This window comes from Vitis riparia, chromosome 13 (assembly GCF_004353265.1).
Source record: "Vitis riparia cultivar Riparia Gloire de Montpellier isolate 1030 chromosome 13, EGFV_Vit.rip_1.0, whole genome shotgun sequence".
NCBI lineage: Eukaryota > Viridiplantae > Streptophyta > Magnoliopsida > Vitales > Vitaceae > Vitis > Vitis riparia.
Window position 1 is genome coordinate 16262942 of NC_048443.1, and position 22300 is coordinate 16285241.

The 22300-nt window shown below is 34.6% G+C and overlaps 1 protein-coding gene across 1 annotated transcript; it reads right to left on the minus strand.

The window, feature by feature from the left end:
* Window positions 1-4134: 4134 nt before the first annotated feature.
* On the minus strand, window positions 4135-5468 carry LOC117928160. The gene is made up of 2 exons (XM_034848050.1): window positions 5244-5468; window positions 4135-4938 (listed from the first exon to the last, which is right to left on the minus strand). Exon 2 carries the CDS (start codon window positions 4663-4665, stop codon window positions 4348-4350), a length of 318 nt encoding a protein of 105 aa, XP_034703941.1. The 5' UTR covers window positions 4666-4938; window positions 5244-5468; the 3' UTR covers window positions 4135-4347.
* Between the last annotated feature and the right edge of the window lie 16832 nt (window positions 5469-22300).

Below are 22300 nucleotides of genomic sequence, written 5' to 3' on the forward strand. Positions count from 1 at the left end.
AATAAAAGCATGCAACTAGGGTAATGTTTGTCATGGAGCATGATGATGCAAGGATAAACCAAAAATTCAGAAAATATGGACAAAAAATCTCATTTTTCGATAATAGTAAAGTAAGTTAATTTTTCATGAAATATAATAAAATTAAATAATTTTGATAAAATATAATAAAATTAAATAATTTTGATAAGGTAAGACCATCCGTACTTGTTTTAGGTTAAGATTAGATATAAATAATTTATTAGAAACAATTTTTGAATAATATTAACTATTTTTTTAATGTGCTTATCTTTGTTTTTGTTTTTTATTTTTTATTTTTGACACAAACTTACCTTTGTTCATTTATTTATTAATTTATATAATTGGAATTAATTTGTTCCTATGCTTTTTCATAATAATTGATTTTTATTATATTAATTAATAGACATATATTTGTTTATTTATTTATCTAAATATAAAATAATAACATGTATTTCTATATAATTTTATTTTTCCCTCCTCTTTTAATTTTTTCCCAAATAATTATTAAAATCCCCTTATTATATTAATTTTATATATCAATTTTTAAAGGATAGTCCCTCTTCCATGTTGTCATTCTCTAACTATTTAACTAATTAAAAATATTATCATATTTTTAATTCTTGTAATTAATTTTCATAATATTTATATAGCAAGATGCCATAATTATGAATACGAGAAATCTCCTATTAATTCTTTATAAAAAAAATTGCATAAATTTAAATCATTACCCTTTTTTTTAAGTTATATTTAGTTTTCTCTAAAGAATTTATAGCATAAGAGAAGATATTTTTAAAATTCAACTCATTTTTCAGGACTAGGAAATATAAGCAACATTTTTTTTGAATGACATTTGCATACATAGCTTTGTTTGTAATTTTTTTTGTTTTCTTTTATATGATTAATATTTAGTCATATATTTTACTCTTCTCATATATTTCCCTTATATTATAAATAATCAATATCTATAAACACATACAGAGAAACATGCATATTTATTTATTTATATATTATTATGTCCTTCTATGTAACTGTATTTATTTCTCTTTATTTTTTAGTCAAAAGAATCTTAGAAGATGTTTTTTTTTAACGAGTATAAAAAATTATTTTAAACTATTTCTAGTTTGAGAGTTTTTTTTAAAATAAAAATAAATATTATTTTAACTATTTATAAGGATATTATTATCATTTTTTTTGTCCATTCTCATTTCCATCCTTACATAACCTTAAAATAAAAATAAATAATAATTTCAACTTACATTTTTAACTACATCCAAACACACAACTTGATATTGCAAAATTCATTCGTAGTTAAATTCCTTTAATATGTTTATATTCATTTATTAAAAAAAATTAAAAACTGCTATTATTAAAACATGTTTTATTACATTTTAAATAAAAAATTAAATCATTTTGAATTTTCATTTTGAAAGCATAAGAGTTTATATAAAATATATTATTTTTGAAATTTAAATTCTAAAAGTTTATTTAAAAAAAATGTGATGACAATTTTATGCTGTTGGTTAAAACACTTGCACTAACATTGATTTATTTAAATAATTGAAATTAGTAAAAATTATTGTGGACCCCGCATTTTTGCTCATGCGCTTCCACTCAATGACAAAACTCGTTTTTTATTCATTTGGTGAAAAATATGATTTTTTAGAAAAGACTCGGAGTCACTACTTATTTTTGTTTTATTTTTAAAGGGAAAAACAAAATAAGAAAGAAAAACCCTAAGTGTGACTCCTAAAGAAAAAACAGGTCTGCAAAAAATCGAGTCTGTGTTCAGAGGTCAGGTTACTCATTGGGAAGGTACGGTGAAGACCGTAGCACCCCTCTAAGCGCCTAAAAATGGGTCTCTACTAAATAAGGTAAAGTAGATGTTGCAATTGATAAGGAAATCAATGGATATCAATAAAATGATCGAATAATAAAACAAATTGTGCATGAGAATGAATAAATAAATGAAGTAGAAGTGGGAGCGTACCTTAGCAACAAGTAATAGTGCGCTATCATGGAAACAAGATTAGCTCAAGTATAAAATTATCACATGCATATCAAAGATCAAGACAAAAATAAAGCAATATTCATTAAGTATGACAGTTGACAATCAGAAGAGAAAACTCATATATAGGGCCCCCACCAAAGCCCAATTTATCTTGCATGAATAAGTCTCACAAATTCCATTATTTTGGAATTATGAAAAGTGTCTTCATGCTGATGTAAAATCGAGAGAAACAGAAAATTATTTGAAAACCGAAGTGGAATTAAAACTGTTCGAAAGAAAACTGGATTTTTGAAATTTATTTGAAAATTAGAGTTTGGGAATTAAATTTAAGGATTGAAATTTTGGAAATTAAAATTAAAAGAAATTGGAATTTTTAAAATTATTTGAGAATTAGAGTTTTGAAAATAAAATTAAGGAATTGGAACTTTAGAAATTAAATTTGAAATAAATTAGAAAATTATTTGAGAATTGGAGTTTTGAAAATTAAATTTAAGAATTGGGATTTTGGAAATTAAATTTGAAAGAAATTAAAATTTTGAAAATTATTTGAGAATTGGAACTATGAAAATTGGAATCCTAAAAATTATTTGAAGATGGGATTTTTAAAAATATAATAATAATAATAATAATAATAATAATAAATAAATGTGAAAATTAGAATTTTGAAAATTGGAAATTAAATTCAAAAATTGGAAAATCGGAATTTCGAAAATTGGGATGGAATTTTTAAAAATAAATAAATAAAATAATAATAATAATAATAATAATAATAATAATAATAATAATAATAATAAACAAATGTGAAAATTGGAATTTTGAAAATTGGAAATTAAATTTGGAAATCGGAATTTTGAAGAATTATTTAGAGATGGAATTTTTAAAAATAAATAAATAAAATAATAAATAAATGTGAAAATTGAAATTTTGGAAATTGGAAATTAAATTCGGATATTGGAAAATCGGATTTTTGAAGAATTATTTAAAGGTGGAATTTTAAAAAATAATAATAATAATAAACAAATGTGAAAATTGGAATTTTGGAAATTGGAAATTAAATTTGGAAATCGGAATTTTGAAGAATTATTTAGAGATGGAATTTTTAAAAATAAATAAATAAAATAATAAATAAATGTGAAAATTGAAATTTTGGAAATTGGAAATTAAATTCGGATATTGGAAAATCGGATTTTTGAAGAATTATTTAAAGGTGGAATTTAAAAAAAAAATAATAATAATAAACAAATGTGAAAATTGGAATTTTGGAAATTGGAAATTAAATTTGGAAATCGGAATTTTGAAGAATTATTTAGAGATGGAATTTTTAAAAATAAATAAATAAAATAATAAATAAATGTGAAAATTGAAATTTTGGAAATTGGAAATTAAATTCGGATATTGGAAAATCGGATTTTTGAAGAATTATTTAAAGGTGGATTTTTTTTTTAAAAAAAAAATAATAAACAAATGTGAAAATTGGAATTTTGGAAATTGGAAATTAAATTTGGAAATCGGAATTTTGAAGAATTATTTAAAGATGGAATTTTTTTTAAAATAAATAAAATAATAATAATAATAATAATAATAATAATAATAATAATAATAATAATAATAAACAAATGTGAAAATTGGAATTTTGGAAATTGGAAATTAAATTTGTAAATGGGAATTTTGAAGAACTATCTAAAAATGGAAATTTTAAAGATTAAATTTGAGGACCGGAATTTCGAAAAAAATTATTTGAATATAGAAATTTGAAAATTAAGTTTAAGAAAAAGGAATTTTGGATAATCATTGAGGATGGATTTTTTTTTTTTTTTTGAAAACTAGATTTGAAAGAATTGGAGTTTCGAAAATTTATTTGAAGGTGGCATTTAAAAAAAATTAAATTTGGAATGTTGGAGTTTTTTTGAAATTTTATTTGAAGATGGTATTTCCGAAAATTAAATTTTGAAGATTGGAATCTGATGGAATTTCGAAAAATTAAATTAAAAAAAAATGAAATCTTGGAAAATTTGAATTTTGAGAAATTATTTTAAAAAGTACATTTGAGAATAGAATTCCGGAAGATTAAATTTTAAGGATTGGAAATTTGAAAAATTAAACTTTGATATTAAAGTATGAAGAATAATAAAAAAAGATAAATAAAAAAAATGAGATGTGGTATTTTAGGTGGTGCTGTGGCCATGGCCATGTAAGAGTGGGGCCCGCACTCATCATCCTTTACCAACAACACAAAACTAAGCTTCTTTGCAGCCAAATACCCCGCCACTTGCTCAAAAACATAGCTAGTCGGATCTGACTCCGGAGAACGCATCATACACTCACAAACCTTCACTCTCTTGTCCATCAATTCCTCCCAATGGGATCTCAACACCACTCTCGACATCTTCGACCTTGTTGTCCCCAATTTCGGCATCGGAGCGCATGACACAGAACTGGAATCTGAAGCCGAATCCACCGAATAGAATGCAGGCTTCACAACTGGATCCAGCACGAAAGGAACGTGCCGCGACTTGGAGGAATTGAACCAACGCCACTCGCTCCGCAGCGGAGTTGCTGGAGTAGGTGATTCTGACGCTGGCAACAGTGGCCATGGCAGGTTTGGTGACGGTGTCCATCGGTGACGCCACGCAGGGCATTGAGAGGTGGACGTTGCGGTTGAGTTTGGCACCGAGTTGGACTTCGAAAAATCATATTCGATGGGAGCTCCGTCTATGTCTCCTACCGCACCAGAAATTGCAGAATTTCATGCTCACGACATACCATCAACGCCATATAGGGAACATCCGTTTCAGTATTGCAACTACAGTCTTACCATGAATCTGATTTTGGGGTCCAGAGAGTAATGCTACCTCAAGCTCTTTCTTGTCAGTACTGTCATCCCATGGTCTCACATCACAGGGTGCGGTCTCCTATTAAAAAAAAATGCAAAAACAGAGCGTAAATGAAGAAAATTAAATGAACCACCGAAAGTCACACTTCATGTCTTAATCAGTGGGCTTAAATGCAGGTGAAGCAAAAGGGTTTCTAAATATCACAAAGGAGATAAATAAAAGAAAAAAAATTGAGTTGGATCAATTTTTGAACATAAACAAGAGCAACAGATAGGCCATTAACCATGAAAAAAAATCCATGAACCATCCGAAGATCAATAGCAACAAAATCTCAACAATAGTAGATGAAAAAAAAGAGAAAGGTTTCATAATGAAGAACTTACTTCAGGGGATATGCTAGATCTAGAACCCAAGAACCCGTGAGCTTCCTCTCTACTTTTCTATTTCCTCTGGAAATCCTCTCACTGGGTTTCTCTTTTTCTTTTTCTTTGTTGTCTTTTCTTTTCCATGACCGCCCTCTACTTTGTTTTTCTTCTATCCCGACTCTTTCTTCTCTTCCACGCTTCCACCTGTTCTCCTGCTTCAGCCATCATCTTTTGAGACTTCAACCATCACCATGGCCAGTCATGTCCAAGGCTACGCGTCTCATGCATGAAGCTTCATGGAAGTCGGTCCCCCACGCGTCCAAGGTGTTGCCAGCTCCTCTGGGTGCTCCTCAAAATAAGAAAAAAAAACTTTGGTTTCAAGGGGTCCACAATTATATTACTAATTTATCTTATCAAATTAATTTTAATTTAAAATTATATTTTATAAAATATAATAACTTTAATAATTGTTTTAATATTTTATTAACTTTTGAATAAATTTATCTTTTAAATATTTTAAAATTTAAAAATTAAAAATCAAACAAAATTAAAAGGATAAATATTAAAAAAAATTAAAATAGAAGTGATATTAATTTTTTTAAATAAGATTAATGTTGTAAATATGGAAAATAATTAAAATAAAAGGGTAATATAAATTTAAAATAAAAAATAAATATGCAAAAATAATAATCTTTTCAAGGTGATTTTTCATCAAAACATTGACAATTTTAACCGACGCACCCAATTTTTCCACCAAATTTATATCATTTTATAAATTATTTCAATCCATTTTTTTTTTTTCGTTTTTTCTCCTTGTTGACTTATCTTATTTATTTTTAGCATCATCCACTCCCAATATCCTATATTTCGGTGACAAATTGGAAAAATATTTCCAAATTTTCATCCTTGATGTTACCTATCCATTTACATGTTGTTGCTTTATATTTTAATTATATTTATTTATACCTTCGTCTCATTGATTGTACTTGATTATATTTTTTATACATTTGTTCCATTATTTGTTCTTGTTAGCCCAAAGATTCTCCTAAGTATGTTTTGATGATAACAAATAATGGTTAGTATGCTAATAATTGAACATCGAGTTAAGTTTTAGGTATTAATGGAGAAAATTGAAAGAAATGACAAGTGAGGCATAAAAGAATCCATGACAATCAAAGCCAAGGGTGTATGAAGTCCATTCAAGCTTAGGAACTCAATGTGAGATGAATATTTGGGTCCACCTAAGATTTTTACTTTATTATGCATCTTTTGTGTACTTGGTTTTCTTAAGCATTAAGCTTTAAAGACCACATCTTATCTAAACTTGAGTATATTTTCACAAAACTTAGGCAAAACTATCATAAATTAACCCACAGAGGTACTTAAAGATGTTGTCTAAGTATTATATGGTTTTCAAAAAAAAAAAAGGAGGTTTAGGCCTGTTTTTAGTCTAATCAATTGATGACAAATTGAACTAGCTCAACTAGTTGAGAATTGACTCAATTGATTACCTCTTCCTAATTGAGGATACAAAATTACTCTTGTTTTTGTTCAAAATCAGACAATGAGTTTGCATTCTTGTTCGAGGATACAAAATTACTCTCGTTTTTGTCCAAAATCAAACAATGAGTTTGCATTCTTGGTCGAGGCTTGACCCTTCTTGGTCTAGGTCCAATCGAGACCCAATGGAACCTCAAAAAGGCCAACGGTCAATTGTTATGCATTTAATGCCTTAATGACTAGTGTAAACCCTCATTTTTTGTCTTCTTAACACATGTGGTTCTAGGTGCTTCATGTACTTTTCTCTTGATTTGTAGTCATCCCTTGGTGGCCCATTGACACTTTAAGAGATTCTTTGTTGAGGGATTTATTTGGACCTTTACTGTGAATTTGACAACCCCTTTAGTTTAGTTCTAAGCATAAGTTACTTAGATTTAAAAATAAAAAAATAAAAAAAAAGGATAGTTTCACTTAGGTGCTTTTTTGGGCGTGGTCACTTAGTTTGATCTTGAATTAAATTTCATGCTTTTAGTATGAATTTAATATTTTGATTATTATCTATTGCAATAGTTTATTTATTTATTTATTTATTTTTGTATATGTAATGTTTATATTTATATTTATATTTTATTTATTTATTTATTTTAGAAAATTGCATGAGATTCATGATTCTAATTTTTTTTAAATATAATTGCATTGCATGAATTTTAATTATAATTTTATCTTTGGCTATGTAATGGAAAATTCATGGAAAGTGTGGATCCCATACATGGAGATATCCACAACTGAATTATTTTGGGAAGAGGCACCACCAAAATTTGGAAATGATCGAAGGCACTCCATTGCAAAAGAGAAAAACACAAATTCTCACATATTAAAAGGAAACCCGGATTGCTAAGACTTACCTTAAGGGCGACACTTTCATGTAAAAGGAAGCTCCATCAGTTTTTTTTTAGGAAACCACGACTGTATGCTTAAAAAGCATACTGTGCACCACAAGTTTGGAAGAAAGATCAATTGGAAAGGTCAGCATGCATTCATGGGGGAGCATACCATCTATTTGTAGGAAGAGTGTCAATGTGAAAAAGTGTTTTAGCAAACACGACAATTTTTTTACAAAATTCAAAATAATATTTTTTTTATTTTAATTTTTATTCTGTTTGACTTAGTCTTATATATTTGGGAAGAGTCCCATTGGGATTGTGCTAGTGGAGTCCCGTTTCACTTACAAGTAGAATCCTGTTCTAATTACAAGTAGAGTCCCATTGGGACTATGTTAGTGGCCTATAAAAGCAGGCCACCTTTCACTCTCTATATACCAATTTTTTAGTGAGTTTTTTAGAGACCCTTTCATGCATCTATCTAGAGGAATATTTTAGAACCTGAGCTATACACGTCTCACTTACATAATGTACCTAAGGTGAGATTCTCTGGTTTTTGAATCCTGAAGGTAGACCACTGGTACCCTAGTGCACTGAGTTCGTCTTTGAGGAGGGTGGATCTATTTCAAGGACAGTGTTTGTCACACCTTAGCCGATAAAGTTTCCTTGTTATTTATTATGTTCTTTGTTTGTATGTTTTGGGCTAGTCCTTTGTTATACCCTTAAAAACAACAATCTTGAAATAGATCCTAGATGGAAGCTTTCTTAGTTCATACCTGTCTTGACACCTCTAAGATTGATCCCTTCAACGGGACATTCTTCTAGAGATGGAAAGAAAGGTTTTTCTCTACAATTGATGTAGTGAACTTGGGACACATTTTGATTGACCCAAAACCAGAAGATAGTTCTGATTTGTTTCCTACATGGGAAATAGGAAATAAACAAGTTAGGCATGTTATTTTGAGTACCATTTCTAATGAACTTTTTGATATTTATAGTCAATTTAAAGTTGCAAAAGAAATTTGGGATACAATGAATAAAAAATATATCTTGAAAGATGTATGAACTCAGAAATATGCCATAGGGAATTTTAGAAATTTCCAAATGATCGAGGATAGAAATGTATCATCTCAAATCCATGACTACCACTTGTTGATTAATGACTTAGCTAGTGAAGACATTAAATTACCCAAACTTTTGTGGCTGATTATTTAGTAGAGACTCTTCCAAAGTCTTTGAAAGACTACTAAAATAACATGAAATATAAAAGGAAACAAATGTCCCTAAAAGATGTCATAATCTATATTAGGATTAAGGAACAAAATCGAAATAAGGACAATGTTGAGAAAGTTAAGGAATTGTCTTCTAAGGCTAATGTAGTAGAAGAAAAACCCAAACCCAAAAAAAATAGGTCCAGAAAACAAAACTTTGGGACCAAGCCCAATGCATCAAACAAGGTCCAGAACTTAACTATTAAAAAACGGGGTAATTGCTTTGTCCGTGGCAAGTTTGGACACCATGTAGCTCAATGTCGCCATAGGAAGAGAAATGAGAAGTCCAATTCAAAGGCAAATCTAGCAGAGATAAAGGTGATCATAGTAGTAAAATTCACTGAGGTGAGCATGGTCACCAATATGGAGGACTAGGTGGTAGACTTTGGGGTTACCAGGCACATCTGTGGGAATAGAAGTGCATTTACTTCCTATACCACTATAAAGGAAGGAGATGAACAAGTGTTCTTTGGTGATTTTAGATCTACTCCAATGATTGGAAAAGGGAAAGTTCTCCTCAAGCTAACCTCTATGTTAGCCCAAGGGTTCTCCTAATCAGGTTTTGATGATAACAAACCATGGTTAAGTGACTAATTGTTTTAAATTGTTCAGAATCTCAAGCATAATCTCAAAAATTCATCAAGGATCAAACGAATACGGGATTGAGATCATTTGGAAGACTTGTGATCATAGGAAACGAATGTAAGATGATAGCATGAGTGCACTTAGGATGTTCATACCTTTTCATGCATCTTAGAAAACTCGGTTTATTCTTTAAAACTTGATTTTCTTTAAAACCCGAGTTTTATCAAATATACCTTAGGCAAATTGATTCAAAATTGGCATATTAACTCCCTAAAGACCTTGCCTAAGTATTGGAAAAGAAAGAAATAAAAAAGGATAGGTTTTTGGGGCCAAAAGGCTCAACCGGTCGAGGCTATGGCCAATCGGCTCAACCGGTTGGGGAACCGGTCGATCGGTTTCCCTTGTCCCGTCGAGGTCCGGTCGAGGGAGGCACAAAAACCTTCTCTCTCTCCCAATAGCTTTCTATTCCCGGTCGAGCCTCACCCTTGTCCGGTCGAGGTCCGGTCGATGTCCGGTCGAGGCAACGGTAACCTACCATGCATTAAATGCTCCAACGGCTAGTGATCCGGTCGACCCTTTGCTCGTCCGATCGAGGCTACTTTCTGCTGTTTTTGTCTCCCGAGCTTAGAAACCTATAAATTGAGAGCTCCTCTTCATTTATGAGTAAGAGAACAATTGCATTCAAAGCCTACCTACCTGTTCTTGATCTAAAAGCTCTCATTTTCTTTCTTAGTGCATTAAACCATCACTTGCATATTCTTAGTGCACTCTTATAATTCATCCTAGCTTTCTCTTGTACTTGAGCCTTCCTTAAGCTAGGTTGAGAGTTTCATCCTTGTATAAACTGAGTGTGAAAGCCTTCAAGTGGTTCAAATCTTGAAGAGATTGTGTAAGAGCCCATTGGAACCGGAATCCAAGTGTAAGACGATTGAAAGCTTGATTGAAGCTTCAAGCTAGTAGAACCCTTACTCGGTTAGGAGATTGAGGAGAGTGGACGTAGGCAAGGGAGTGCCGAACCACTATAAACCCGAGTTTGAATTCTCTAACTTTATCTCTTTCCTTTATTTATTTTGTGCATATATTATTGTGTGGAAAAAGATTTTGAAAAACCCAATTCACCACCCCTTTTGGGTATTTTCCTTAATTATTCATAGCCTTTGTTTTATCAATTGGTCTCAGAGCTAGACCTCTTGCTTAAGACTTAATCGTCTAAGAGGAAAATGGCTATTCCATCAAGCTCATCTCAAACTGAAAATTGTTCAAAACATAGAGCTCAATTCTTTACGGGAACCGACTATCCCTATTGGAAAGCTAGAATGACTTGGTACTTACAATCAATTGATTTAGATGTATGAGATGTCATTGAAGATGGCCCAACTCTTCCCACTAAATTAGTTGATGGAGTTTTGGTTCCAAAACCCAAGAAAGAATGGAATGAGCTTGATAGAAGAAATTTTCAATTAAATGCTAAAGCCGTTTTTACTTTGCAATGTGCTATGGATAGGAATGAATATAATAGAATATGCCAATGTAAATCTGCTAAGGAAATTTGGAGATTGCTTGAAATAACTCATGAAGGAACTAATCAAGTGAAAGAGTCAAAAATTAATATACTTATCCATAACTATGAATTGTTTTCAATGAAAGAAACTGAAACTATTGTTGAGATGATCACTAGGTTCACTGAAATTGTCAATGGCCTTGAAGCATTGGGAAGGGTCATAAGTGAATCCGAAAAGGTGATGAAGATATTGAGGTCTCTCCCCTCAAAGAGGCATACAAAGGTCACCGCTATTCAAGAAGCTAAAGATTTGACCAAGCTACCTATGGAAGAACTCTTAGGGTCATTAATGACTTATGAAATCAGTTTGACAAAGCAACTACAAGAGAGTGAAGACAAAAAGAAGAAAAGCATAGCTCTCAAGGCTACAACCAAGGAAAAAGAAGATGTTGAAGAAGAAAAACCAAGTGAAGAAGATGATGATTTAGCTCTCATCACAAGAAAGCTCAACAAGTACATGAGAGGTGAAAGGTTTAGAGGAAAAAAGTTTATCTCTAAAAGAAATCCCTCAAGAAGGGAATCCTCATCACATGGTGACAAGGAAAAATGGGAAGAGAAAGGAGATTTGATATGCTTCAAATGCAAAAAGCCGGGACACATTAAATATGATTGTCCTCTCTACAAAATTGAAGCCAAGAGAAGAATGAAGAAGGCAATGATGGCCACTTGGAGTGAGAGTGAAGAATCTTCCGAGGAAGAAAAGGAAAAAGAAGTGGCAAACATGTGCTTCATGGCAATAGATGATCTTGATGAGGTAAACTCTAACTCTAGTGATGAAGATATGCATGTTATTTTTGAAGAACTATATGAGGATTTTGAAAAACTTAGTTTGAAAAATAATTCTCTTAAAAAGAGAATTCAAGAACTTGAAAAAGAACTTGAGGAAGTGAAAAAAAAGTTTTCGATTGATGAAATCTCTAAAACTCATCTTGAAAAAGAGAATGAGATTTTAAGAAATGAAAATGAAATTTTGAAAAAGAAAAATGAATGGTTGACCTCCTCTCTTTCAATTTTCTCTTGTGGACAAAAGTCCTTTGAAATGATCTTAGCAAGCCAAAAATGTGTCTTTGACAAACAAGGACTATGATTCAAATCTTCAAAGAACCAAAAGTATTTTAAAAACTATTTTGTAAAAGAATCCTTGATTTATGCCCAGTTGAGTATTTTAATAAAAAATAATTATAAATCCTATGACCTTATACTGGCATAGCAAAACTACTATAGTATAGCAGCTCTAGGGTTGAACTCAGGGATGGGTTTTCACTCTACCAGTGATAGACTATAGATTAGAAAGTGAGTCTGATGATTTCCTTTGTCATAAACTTAAAGTTTAAAAGAAAATAAAATTTGTTTTGAAAGTGATGTTTGGAACTAAACTAATATAGAACTAGGTAGAAATGAAAGAAAGAAAGTCTCCTGGAGCTAGAGGTTGCTAGGATCAAGTTCAGAATGCAAAGTGGGAAATTCCGGATTTTTCTTCTCGCATTGGGGACAACAACATAAAGGATGGTTGTTTCCCGAACCGGTATAGGTTTAACAATGAAGATTTAATTCATAAAAAGTCAATAGAAATGGTAGTCAAGTTCCATTAATGGCTTTAGACACTATGGGTCTTCACCTTGAGCCACTTTCCAATGGCTCGTACATGATAACTAATGGACTGATGTGGATCTAGCAATAAGTATCCACAGAGACCTTAAGCTTACCATGTATTGGCCATTCAAAGTGATTCTAAGGGATTAAAAGCAAAACTTTAGATTTAAAAGCCATTTATGAACTCCAACTACCTGTATTTAATGCACGAGAGTTTTCCACCTTTGCATCTGGACTTTTCACCTAGCTTCCCTTATTCCAAGAAACTAAAGGTTTAGCCTCTCATCCTTTGGGAAAACATCCTCAGAGGTTGTTTGGCTTCCAAGAAAACGAAAATAGTATAGAGAAAAAGAAAGCAAAAGAGATCTCTGTATTTCACTAAGTGTAAAATATACATAAGTTGGTCTCCTGGAGAAAGCTCCCCTGGAGAAAGCTCCCCGAGAGTCACTTTTTAGTGTTTACAAGAGAGTTTATATAGGAAGGTAATTTACCCTTCCTTGGATACTTCCTAGCTAAGGAATTACATGAGTGGCTGAATACAAGGAGAAAATGGAAATTTAGACACCAAAAATATCAGAAGAAAAAGAGTCGGCACAAATATCCCAGTTTCACACGTTGCATGGTGATTTGCAAAAATTTCGCAAGTTGATTTCGCAACTTAGAATCCACTTTCGCACGTTGAGATCCAAGTTCACAAGTTGCAAAATCAACTTCGAATGCTTGGCTTCACTGCGACTACACAGCTGCCATCCACTTTAAATTTCGCACGTTGAAGTTCCAATTTCGCAAGGTGCAAAATTGTCCCTCAGCTTGATGCAGTTGTCTTCCGAAGGCCATATCTTCCTCATTTCAGCTCCAAATCATACACGGTTTGAAGAGTTGAATTCTTGACTTCCTGAGCTTTGAAATGGTATATAGCATGTAGAAAATGGACTTCGGGAAGTGCTCCAAAAGTGCGAAGGAAGACTGCAGCTGCTGTCCTCTGTTTTCCTCTCTCCATTGATTTTTCCTTGCATACTTTGAACGACTAAGGCAAAGGACTATGAGGCTCCAAAGCTTGGTTTCTTCATGAATTTGAGCTTCCAAAAGCTTTGCCATGAACTATATACAGCTCTCCCTCATTCTTAAATTGCTTTGGTGAGCAAAAAGCTATCAAAAACACTAAAACTTAACACAATTTGATTAGAAACGATTGCAAGGGTCCTTAACATGCCAATTGAGTTAAAAGGTAATAATTACTACTCAAAGGTGTTTAAAAGAGCTAATTACAAGCCACAAAATAACATGTTTTGAGTAGTAATCAATCCTCAAGTGAATGTTCTTCCACTATTTGTAACTTTTGTGGAAGAGGAAGGCACATTAGTAGTACATGTCCCTTAAGAAATGGTGCTCAAAAGAATTCAAATGCTAAGGTTAAAAAGGTTTGGATTGAAAAATCCAAAGTCACTAACCCTCAAGGACCCAAAAAGACATGGGTACCTAAACCAACTTGAATTCTATTTTGTAGGACTCAAAGGAGAATAAGTGGTTCTTGGATAGTGGGTGCTCAAGACACATGACCAGGGATGAATCCAAGTTTGCCTTCCTTACAAAGAGAAAAGGAGGATATGTCACCTTTGGACTTCAAATCAAGCAACTAAAGGAAGGAACCTTCATCAATCAAGCAAAGTATATAAAGGATCTTCTCAAGAGGTTCAACATGGAAAAAGCCAAGGTGATGAAAACTCCAATGAGCTCATCCATCAAGCTTGACATGAATGAAAAAGGTAAATCTATTGACTCAACTATGTATAGAAGCATGATAGGATCCTTGCTTTATTTGACCGCTAGTAGACCCGATATCATGTATAGTGTATGCTTGTCTGCCAACACATAGAGAGGATTAGCCTTCTGATCACTCTCAGTTTCCTTCTCCCGCGCTCTTAGAAACTCCAACTCAAAGTTGGCTTCACCAGAAAGCCCAGGTTGAGCTATAGCCTCCATTGGGCTTTTTTTAGGTTGATTCTCCACCGGGTCTTTTCTTTTCTTGACTGAAGGCCCACCAGACTGCACCCCAAGCTCCTTCAAGCAACTCGATGATGGCCCGTTGCACTTACTTTGGTCCAAAAATGGCCCAAGTCGCGGCCCAGGCTCCTCCTCTAATACCTTCTCCTTACCTTTTAGACCTTTCGTCCTGCCCATCGGCCCAAGCCCATCACCTCCAGCCTCTTCTGCCATTACTACTTCAAATGGTGATTGCGAACTAGGCCCCCCATCCCTCTTTAGGCCCAGATTGAATTCATTAAGCCCATCCAAGGACGACCCATCTTCCGCCCTACCCGTTGAGGACCGAAGCATCGACCCGAATTGGATCCGGCCCACCGACAAAACCCTACCCATCCCGTCCAACTGCCCTTCCATCCCATCGTCTGACCGTAGCAGTACCTCGAGCCCTGCGCTGCCCCATTCCTCCACTCGTCGGCCAGCGCGTGCATCTCCGTCGCCCCTTTCTTCTCCTCTGCCACGATCTGTTGAGCCCTGGTGGCCCTCCGGCTTCTGTCTAATCGACGGCAATACTTCCCACCATAGCAGGAGATGATAAACAGTCTCTTCGATTCCAATTTGTATCCAGCTTGGCAACTCATGTCTCTTCGTCTTCACCAGAATCCTCGCCTACCGGAGATTTTCCATTTTTTCCGTTGGAGTGTCCATGGCTACAAAGCCCCCGCACTCATCTCCCACCCTTCATAGAATATTAGGAACCCAAAGCAACAAAGGCAAGCCCTTAATCCTCACCCAAACTTCTTCTTCTATTTCCCCTTCTTCCAAACACCCATAACTCGAACTCCATAGCTCCAAATCAACATGAATCCCCCCACCAACCTTTTCCCGACAACGAATACTTTCCTGGCTTCTACCGCATTTTCAAACTCCAAAAGGGCCCGACCCTCTTCCATCCAGGCCAACCCTAGCTTCCCTTTTATCCCCCAAACACTCGCCATCAGCCACCCCATCCTCTCCAGATCCTCTCCTCCTGCTATCCTAGGGTTCCATTTTCCCACCAAGCACTGTCCCAATCTATCCACATTTCTGCAAATGTCCTTTCCCTCTATCTCCATTCTTTTTCTTTTTTTTTTTTTTTATCAGAAACGAAGAAGATTATATTAATAAAAGAACAAATACAGGGGAGAAAAAAGAGACAATAGAAAGAGAAAAAAACACCAAGGGAAGGATGAGAGGTCCTTCCTACACAAATACCAAGGAAAAACACGCAACAAAAATTCTAAAAACAAAAGAAACCCCATCAATCTTCAAACTCTTGAAACTCTTTCCCATTCTGGCCGAAATGCTATTCCTATTCTCCCATCTCTTTCCCATTTCAGTTTTCACTATTTCAGGGGTCGACTCTCCCTTTTTTTCCTCCCTTCTGTCAATCATCGTAGACAAGTTCTGCACCGCTTCCACCATAACTGACCATCCCTCTCTTCCCCCTCTGCCTCTTGGGATGCAAATGTTGTACCTTTTCTCCTCCGCATCTACGACCCCTAACCGGATAAAACTCCCTGCCTTATTAACTTCACGCACCATGGAGTACCTTCTCTCCTTTTCCTTCCAGCCCTTCTCCCATTTGTCGTCTTTCCCATCCTTAACGCACCGGTCCAACCCTTCCAGAAAGATCCCAACGCTTGCCGGCCCCAGTCTAACCCATGAGGACACTCCTCTTTTACTTTCTACAATGAAGAGTAGGGTTTTACCTCTTCTCTTCTCCACCTCTACTTCAAAGACCTTCGATTCCACCCCGAAGCTCTTTCTTTTCCGTTTCGATTCCACCTCATCGTCGTCGCTCTCACCCTCGCTCTCGCACTCTCTCACTCTCTCTCTTAAGGGGTACTTATAAGGTTCCTCTATTAGGTTTAAGTAACTTAAGTCTACCAAGGCTTGGGTTACTTAATCTAGCCCAAAACAGGTCCTAATTAATTAATTAACTACGTAAGGTCATCTAATTAATCAATTAGCCAAATCTAAAGAACTTGTTCACTATTCCCTATGCAACCTTGTGTAATTACCAAAACACCTTTATGCACAAGAGTGAACCTAGAGTTAATCCAACCCTCATAAATCATGTCATCATGATATATAAGCTCAAAGTGGGGACCGTTAAGACTCATAGGAGTACTGGCTCCCTCAAAATCCAATTATGAAGTTGATTCAACATTCCATTAAAGAAATTAACTACACTTTGGTACCCTATGTAAATAACAATAAGACAGAGCTTGGATTCATGACCTACTATCACCCGCATGCAAACTTCCCATGAACTGATGTCTATAATCTAATAAGGTAGTGTTATCACCTATTAAGATTATCTTTCCAATTCTTGAGTCATAAATCCCACTTATTATGCGATCAATTTATATACTCCAACTCAAAGGAGAATATGTCAAATTTCCACTAAAAAATTTCACACATTGTACTCAAGATGAAGACAGCTCTAGAAGAGCTAGTCTAGGTGTTGGAGCCATTGGAAAGTCATATAAAGGAAGACAACGAAGGATGACGCCATACAATGAGGACTCATTTTCGATCAATTGAGTCAATGAGTATAGGACCTCAATTCAGTGACTCATCAAATAAAACCAACATTTATGCCCCTTATACAATGGCATCAATGGGTTATGGTCAACCTCCTCTAAATCCTTCAAGTTCCACCGATGAAGAGTATGAAAGGTATAACTATCTTTCTTCTACTCAAATGTCATACTACCTTCCATATCAGATATAACAAGAAACATTTCAAACGAGCATATGGGAGAACCCCGGGTTTCCCATCCATGAAGAGGTTGTGGGTAGGAGTCAAGAAATTTATGCATGACATGTTCGTACTTACAATTAGTATTATCAAAAGTCCATGTCTTGGTATCAATATTATTTTCAACAAGATGGGATCCTTTCATCTAACAATGTGATGGAACAATATTGATCTTCATTTTGGTACAAAGAACTATTTCAATGTAATATGTATTATGTATAAATTGTTCTCATTCAATAAAATCAAATATTTCTTAACTCAATTCTAACTTTCTAAGTGTGCACTTCCAAAATTCATATTTTTTATCTTTAAAATCTAGATATCAAATCTACCAATATATCTCTACTTATCGATATTTTTTCTCTTTGACCATACTTATGTCAATTACACTCACAAAATAACTTTAACATGTGTATTCTTGCTTATTTCATCATTTTTTTTTAGAGTTTTTTTAAACATCCCATGAATTTTGAATAATTTTGATCCCACCGATACTTTTGTCAAAATATCCATCAATATTTCTTCGATATTTCTTATATATCCATAAAATCTAAGTACCGATATATTCGTGTTTACCGATTGTGGACCCGCATTTTTCACGTGCGCCCCCCACTCGATCGGCGAGACTCGCTTTTTTTTTGTGAAAAATTATTTAGTTTTGGAAAAGTTGGAGCCGCCACTTATTTTATTTTTATTTTAAAGGGAAAATAAAACAAGAAAGAAAAACCCTAAATGTGACTCCATAATTTTTGGAAAAAGCATGTCTTTGAAAAACCCAAGTCTAGGTCCGGGGATCAGGTTACTTATTGGGAAGGTACCTCTAGGAGGTAGCACCCCTCTAAGCCCTAAAAAAAGGTCTCTACTGACAAAGTTAAGGGAAGCGTGGCCATTAATCAGTTAATTATAGGTACCTAAGTAGGCTAGGTGATTTCAAATATTGCATGCCTAACAAGAAAACCAACCATAAAAGAGAGTCGAAGTGCGTACCTGAACGGCTTCTCAAGCGCTATCATGAAACATAAGAGATTAGTTGGGAAATGTGACACATTATATGTATTTTATCAAAGATGATCAAACAAGCATCAAGATAATCAATTATGGCATCAAACATGGTCATGGTTCATGATAACATACATATTCATAGAATTTTAGAGTTGAAGGGTAGAAAGAGCGTACCTGATTAGCGAGCATCCACACGTCTATGGGAACAAGGGTATCTCAACAATAAATATAAAACGAATTCATGTATGTCATCAAGGAGAATCAAAAATCAACATGTCAAGCAAACAATATTGAAGAGAGTATCATAAATGTTGAGCCCCCACCAAAGCCCTAATTAATTTCGCATGAGTTTGTTCTATGAATTCCATTATTTGGAATCATGAAGTTTATTCATGCTTATTGAAAATCGAGGAAAACCATGAAAATAGTTGAAAATAAAAGAAAATAATGAAAATGCATGCCTAAAGGAAAGTGGCAGCAAAAGATCATTGAAATCTAAATTTTATGCCTAGAAATCCCTAAGGATGGAATTTGAAGAAAACTGAAATTGTTTTAATGAAAAAGATTTTGAAATCCAAATTTAAAATGTATAAGATCACAAAAAAGAAGAAGAAGAATCATTGGGAGTATGACGTGTGGCAAGGTGGCCAAGAGGGGGTAGAGCTTGGGAATTATGGATAGAAGAAGCCAATTCACTATGAAGGTGTTCAGTTGTCAAATGCTTCAATCAAAAAGGCAACTTGATTTGTAAACTCAACTGGATTTTCCCAACAGTGGTTAGATACTGAACAGAAGGTCCATAATTCCCAATTTTCTGCATTGACAGGCTTTTTGTATTCCAAATTAAATTCTCACTGCCAAGGTTTCATCACTTCTCTTTCTCAAGTTTCACATTTTCTTTCTTAGCAAGACCAGCAAACTCATCATATATAAGTTGCAGATATCATCCAAATTATCCTCCTTTAGTTTACTAACCTGAGGATTTCTCTGCCCATGATTCACAAGAACTTCCACCTCACTTCCATAAACTCAGATTTATTTGACATACTTAATCATCACCATGTCGATATTCTTGGCGTTGTACATCCTGTGGAACATAAGATTCAATGATTACAGGAACCAATACTGCAAAGCTCTCATTTTCAGCAAGAAAGATTTGGAAGGTCACTCTGTTCTCATGTGTTTTGATAAAGGCTGCAGGTCTTCTGAGGTTTCAACAACTGAAGGAGCCTTTGAAGTTAATCTAGTTATCTTCACAGCATCATGGGATTTGCAGGATCTATCTATAGGAGTTGGCGAGCAAGGATCAAAACCTTGGTATGCAGGTAACAGGACATGTGCTTGCCAGTGCTTGCAAATTGTGTTGTGAAGTAGCAACTGGACTCTTAAGAAGAAAATTGCTTCTGTCCAAACCATTCCCCTGTTGCTTATTATGTAAAACATCATTAACCAAATTCTGACCAGCATGCGGGTTCTCTGGAAACGCAACCTCATCCCAAGGTTGTTCAAAATTCAATCTCCAGATGAACCAACCAGATGAGACAAGTCAGACTTCTTGTACAGACTGGGCGCGGTCAAACTAGGCTTCAAGAAGTCAGCGGTTGTTAAGATTCCTTCAGGCCAATCCCTTCAACTATGATGTTTTGGGATTCTAATTTGAAGCATCATAAAAACATCACCATGCATAGAATGCATTTTCGTCATCTCCTAAATCTTCACTCCCACTGTTTTCAATCAGTGAATCTACTGAAATAGAGCATTTGTATAAATTGTCATCCTCATGCTCCTCCCAAAGAGCCGTAATGATGGCTTGAACCTTATTAGCAGCATGTGCAGCGGCAAAGAAACTAGATAGAGCTATCGCCATTCATGTCGAAGTTATCCTCCATCAAGGGTCCAATCTGCACTCTGTTTTCCATTACTGCTTTCTCCATTGAATTTCTGGGCTTGCATCTTTAAGTTGTGAACTGATCTATTTGTTACAGTTTAGGCATGCTCGTTCTCGAAGCATAACAGACGATAATTTGATAGTTGTGTATCTACAAATAGCTTGATAAATGGTTTGTCTCTATCGGGAAAGGAATCAATAAAGCTATCTTTGAGAAGTAATGAAACCCTGTCATTGTTTGATTGTACTGATTGTATGAGATCTCAATCTTGAGCAGAATGACTTCAGGTAGCACTTCATCACACGCAAAAATTAGGCAGCAGCTTCAACACCAAACAAGATGCAGTTCTCTTAGCTTGCGATAATATGTAAACACCTGCACTTCATTCAACTTATATACAGGATGCCTTTTAGCAATTGAATTATGACATGCCAACTTAACATGTAGTGGACCTAGCTCAAAAAAAAAACCCTTTATGTCGAAGAAGGAATTCTTGAGAATCTGGAACATAACTGTGAGTAATCTTGGAAACAATTGGGCAATCTGTAGGTTCTTCACTTGCTCTCATCGCTAAGTTACCCATTCTTTCTGATACCCGGACTTGCTACCTCTGATTTACTTGGAGATCATCAACAAGAGGACAATCAAGGTAAAGTGAGCCCACTGATTCTTATTCATGTTGGTTAGATGCTAACTTGCTGATGTGTTCTGTTGAATCGAGAAACACTATATTTACCCTCAAATTTAAATCTTTTAACCTGAATTCAGAATCAGCAGCGTCATTAGAGTCACTGGCAGTAGCAAGCCTCTATTCTTGCCCAATTCTATCGACAGTTTCTCATTTCTTGAAACTTGCATTTCTGGGAAGAGGATTATCTTTTGCATTCTGAACATTCCATTAACTGCTTGAAGCTGGTAAAGGATTAGGAGGAGTGGACATTTGAACTTTTACTACAGCTTTGCTATTTAAATTTGAAGAACTAATTGGTTTGCACTGTGTCTCGACAGCACTGTTGTTGGATTTGACTTGCTTCGATTTACTATTAGTAAAATCGTTCTCAAAATCCACCAACCCAATGGACTCTGGGGAGAAAGGTTCAGCCTGATGCATGCTATTAGCATTGGAAGTTGTCCCGATCATAGCAAGATCAATCAGACTTCTACCTAGCTGACTTATCTTCATTTCAATCATAGTATCTTCGAAGAGCAAACTGTCATTGGACTACGTGTCGCACATGTCCAATAATAGGAATAATTGGCGCTTCTCTGAGAGCTTCACAAAAGCAATATGTGTTTCATCAACGTTCAGATCAGATATTGGAGTTTTTTGCAAACTGGCGGAACTGTTGGAGACTTTGGCATCATAAATTGCAGCAAGATTGAAATTCTGAATTACATCTCTAAGTGTTCCAGAGAACTTAGTCACGAAGCTTTTGCACAAAGATGAACTCCCCACCAACAGCAGTAAGAGACTCCTATAGAGCAGTGATATCTGACAGTGAGGAAGATAAATTTCCATCAGTTCTAGTCTATGATGACATGGTTCCGCCATGGGATCCCTCAAGTCTCCTTATATTTTGTTCGAACACATGTATAAAGTCATATTTGTGCGATATCTGCATTGCAGCTGGAAAATCATCAGTAAAATCCGAGGAAAAGAAAAGATCAGCCTGTTTCTCTGTAAATCCCAGTTCCCTCGAGTTGGATCCAAGTTCAATGACATGTAGCTTTGAGACAATCTGTCCAGCATTAAAGGATATTGTGGCAAAACCAATAAGTGCACAGGATTGATCATTCCCTGGAACTTTACATGTGGCGAATGATGCAGCCTGAGTTTCAAGAGCTTGACTATGATGCTGTTCAACAGAGAAAAGCTGCATATTCCTTTTGATAAGCTGTGGTTTCTCAAGTGAACCCAGAGCAATTCCAATCAAATCCAACCACTTTTCATACGAATTATATCGACAGTTAATTATCTGATTGTTTACCAAATTAATAGTTTCT

Excerpts from the sequence above, each read along its gene's own strand:
- LOC117928160 (XM_034848050.1), bottom strand. The coding sequence starts at position 4,665 with ATGCCCTGCGTGGCGTCACCGATGGACACCGTCACCAAACCTGCCATG.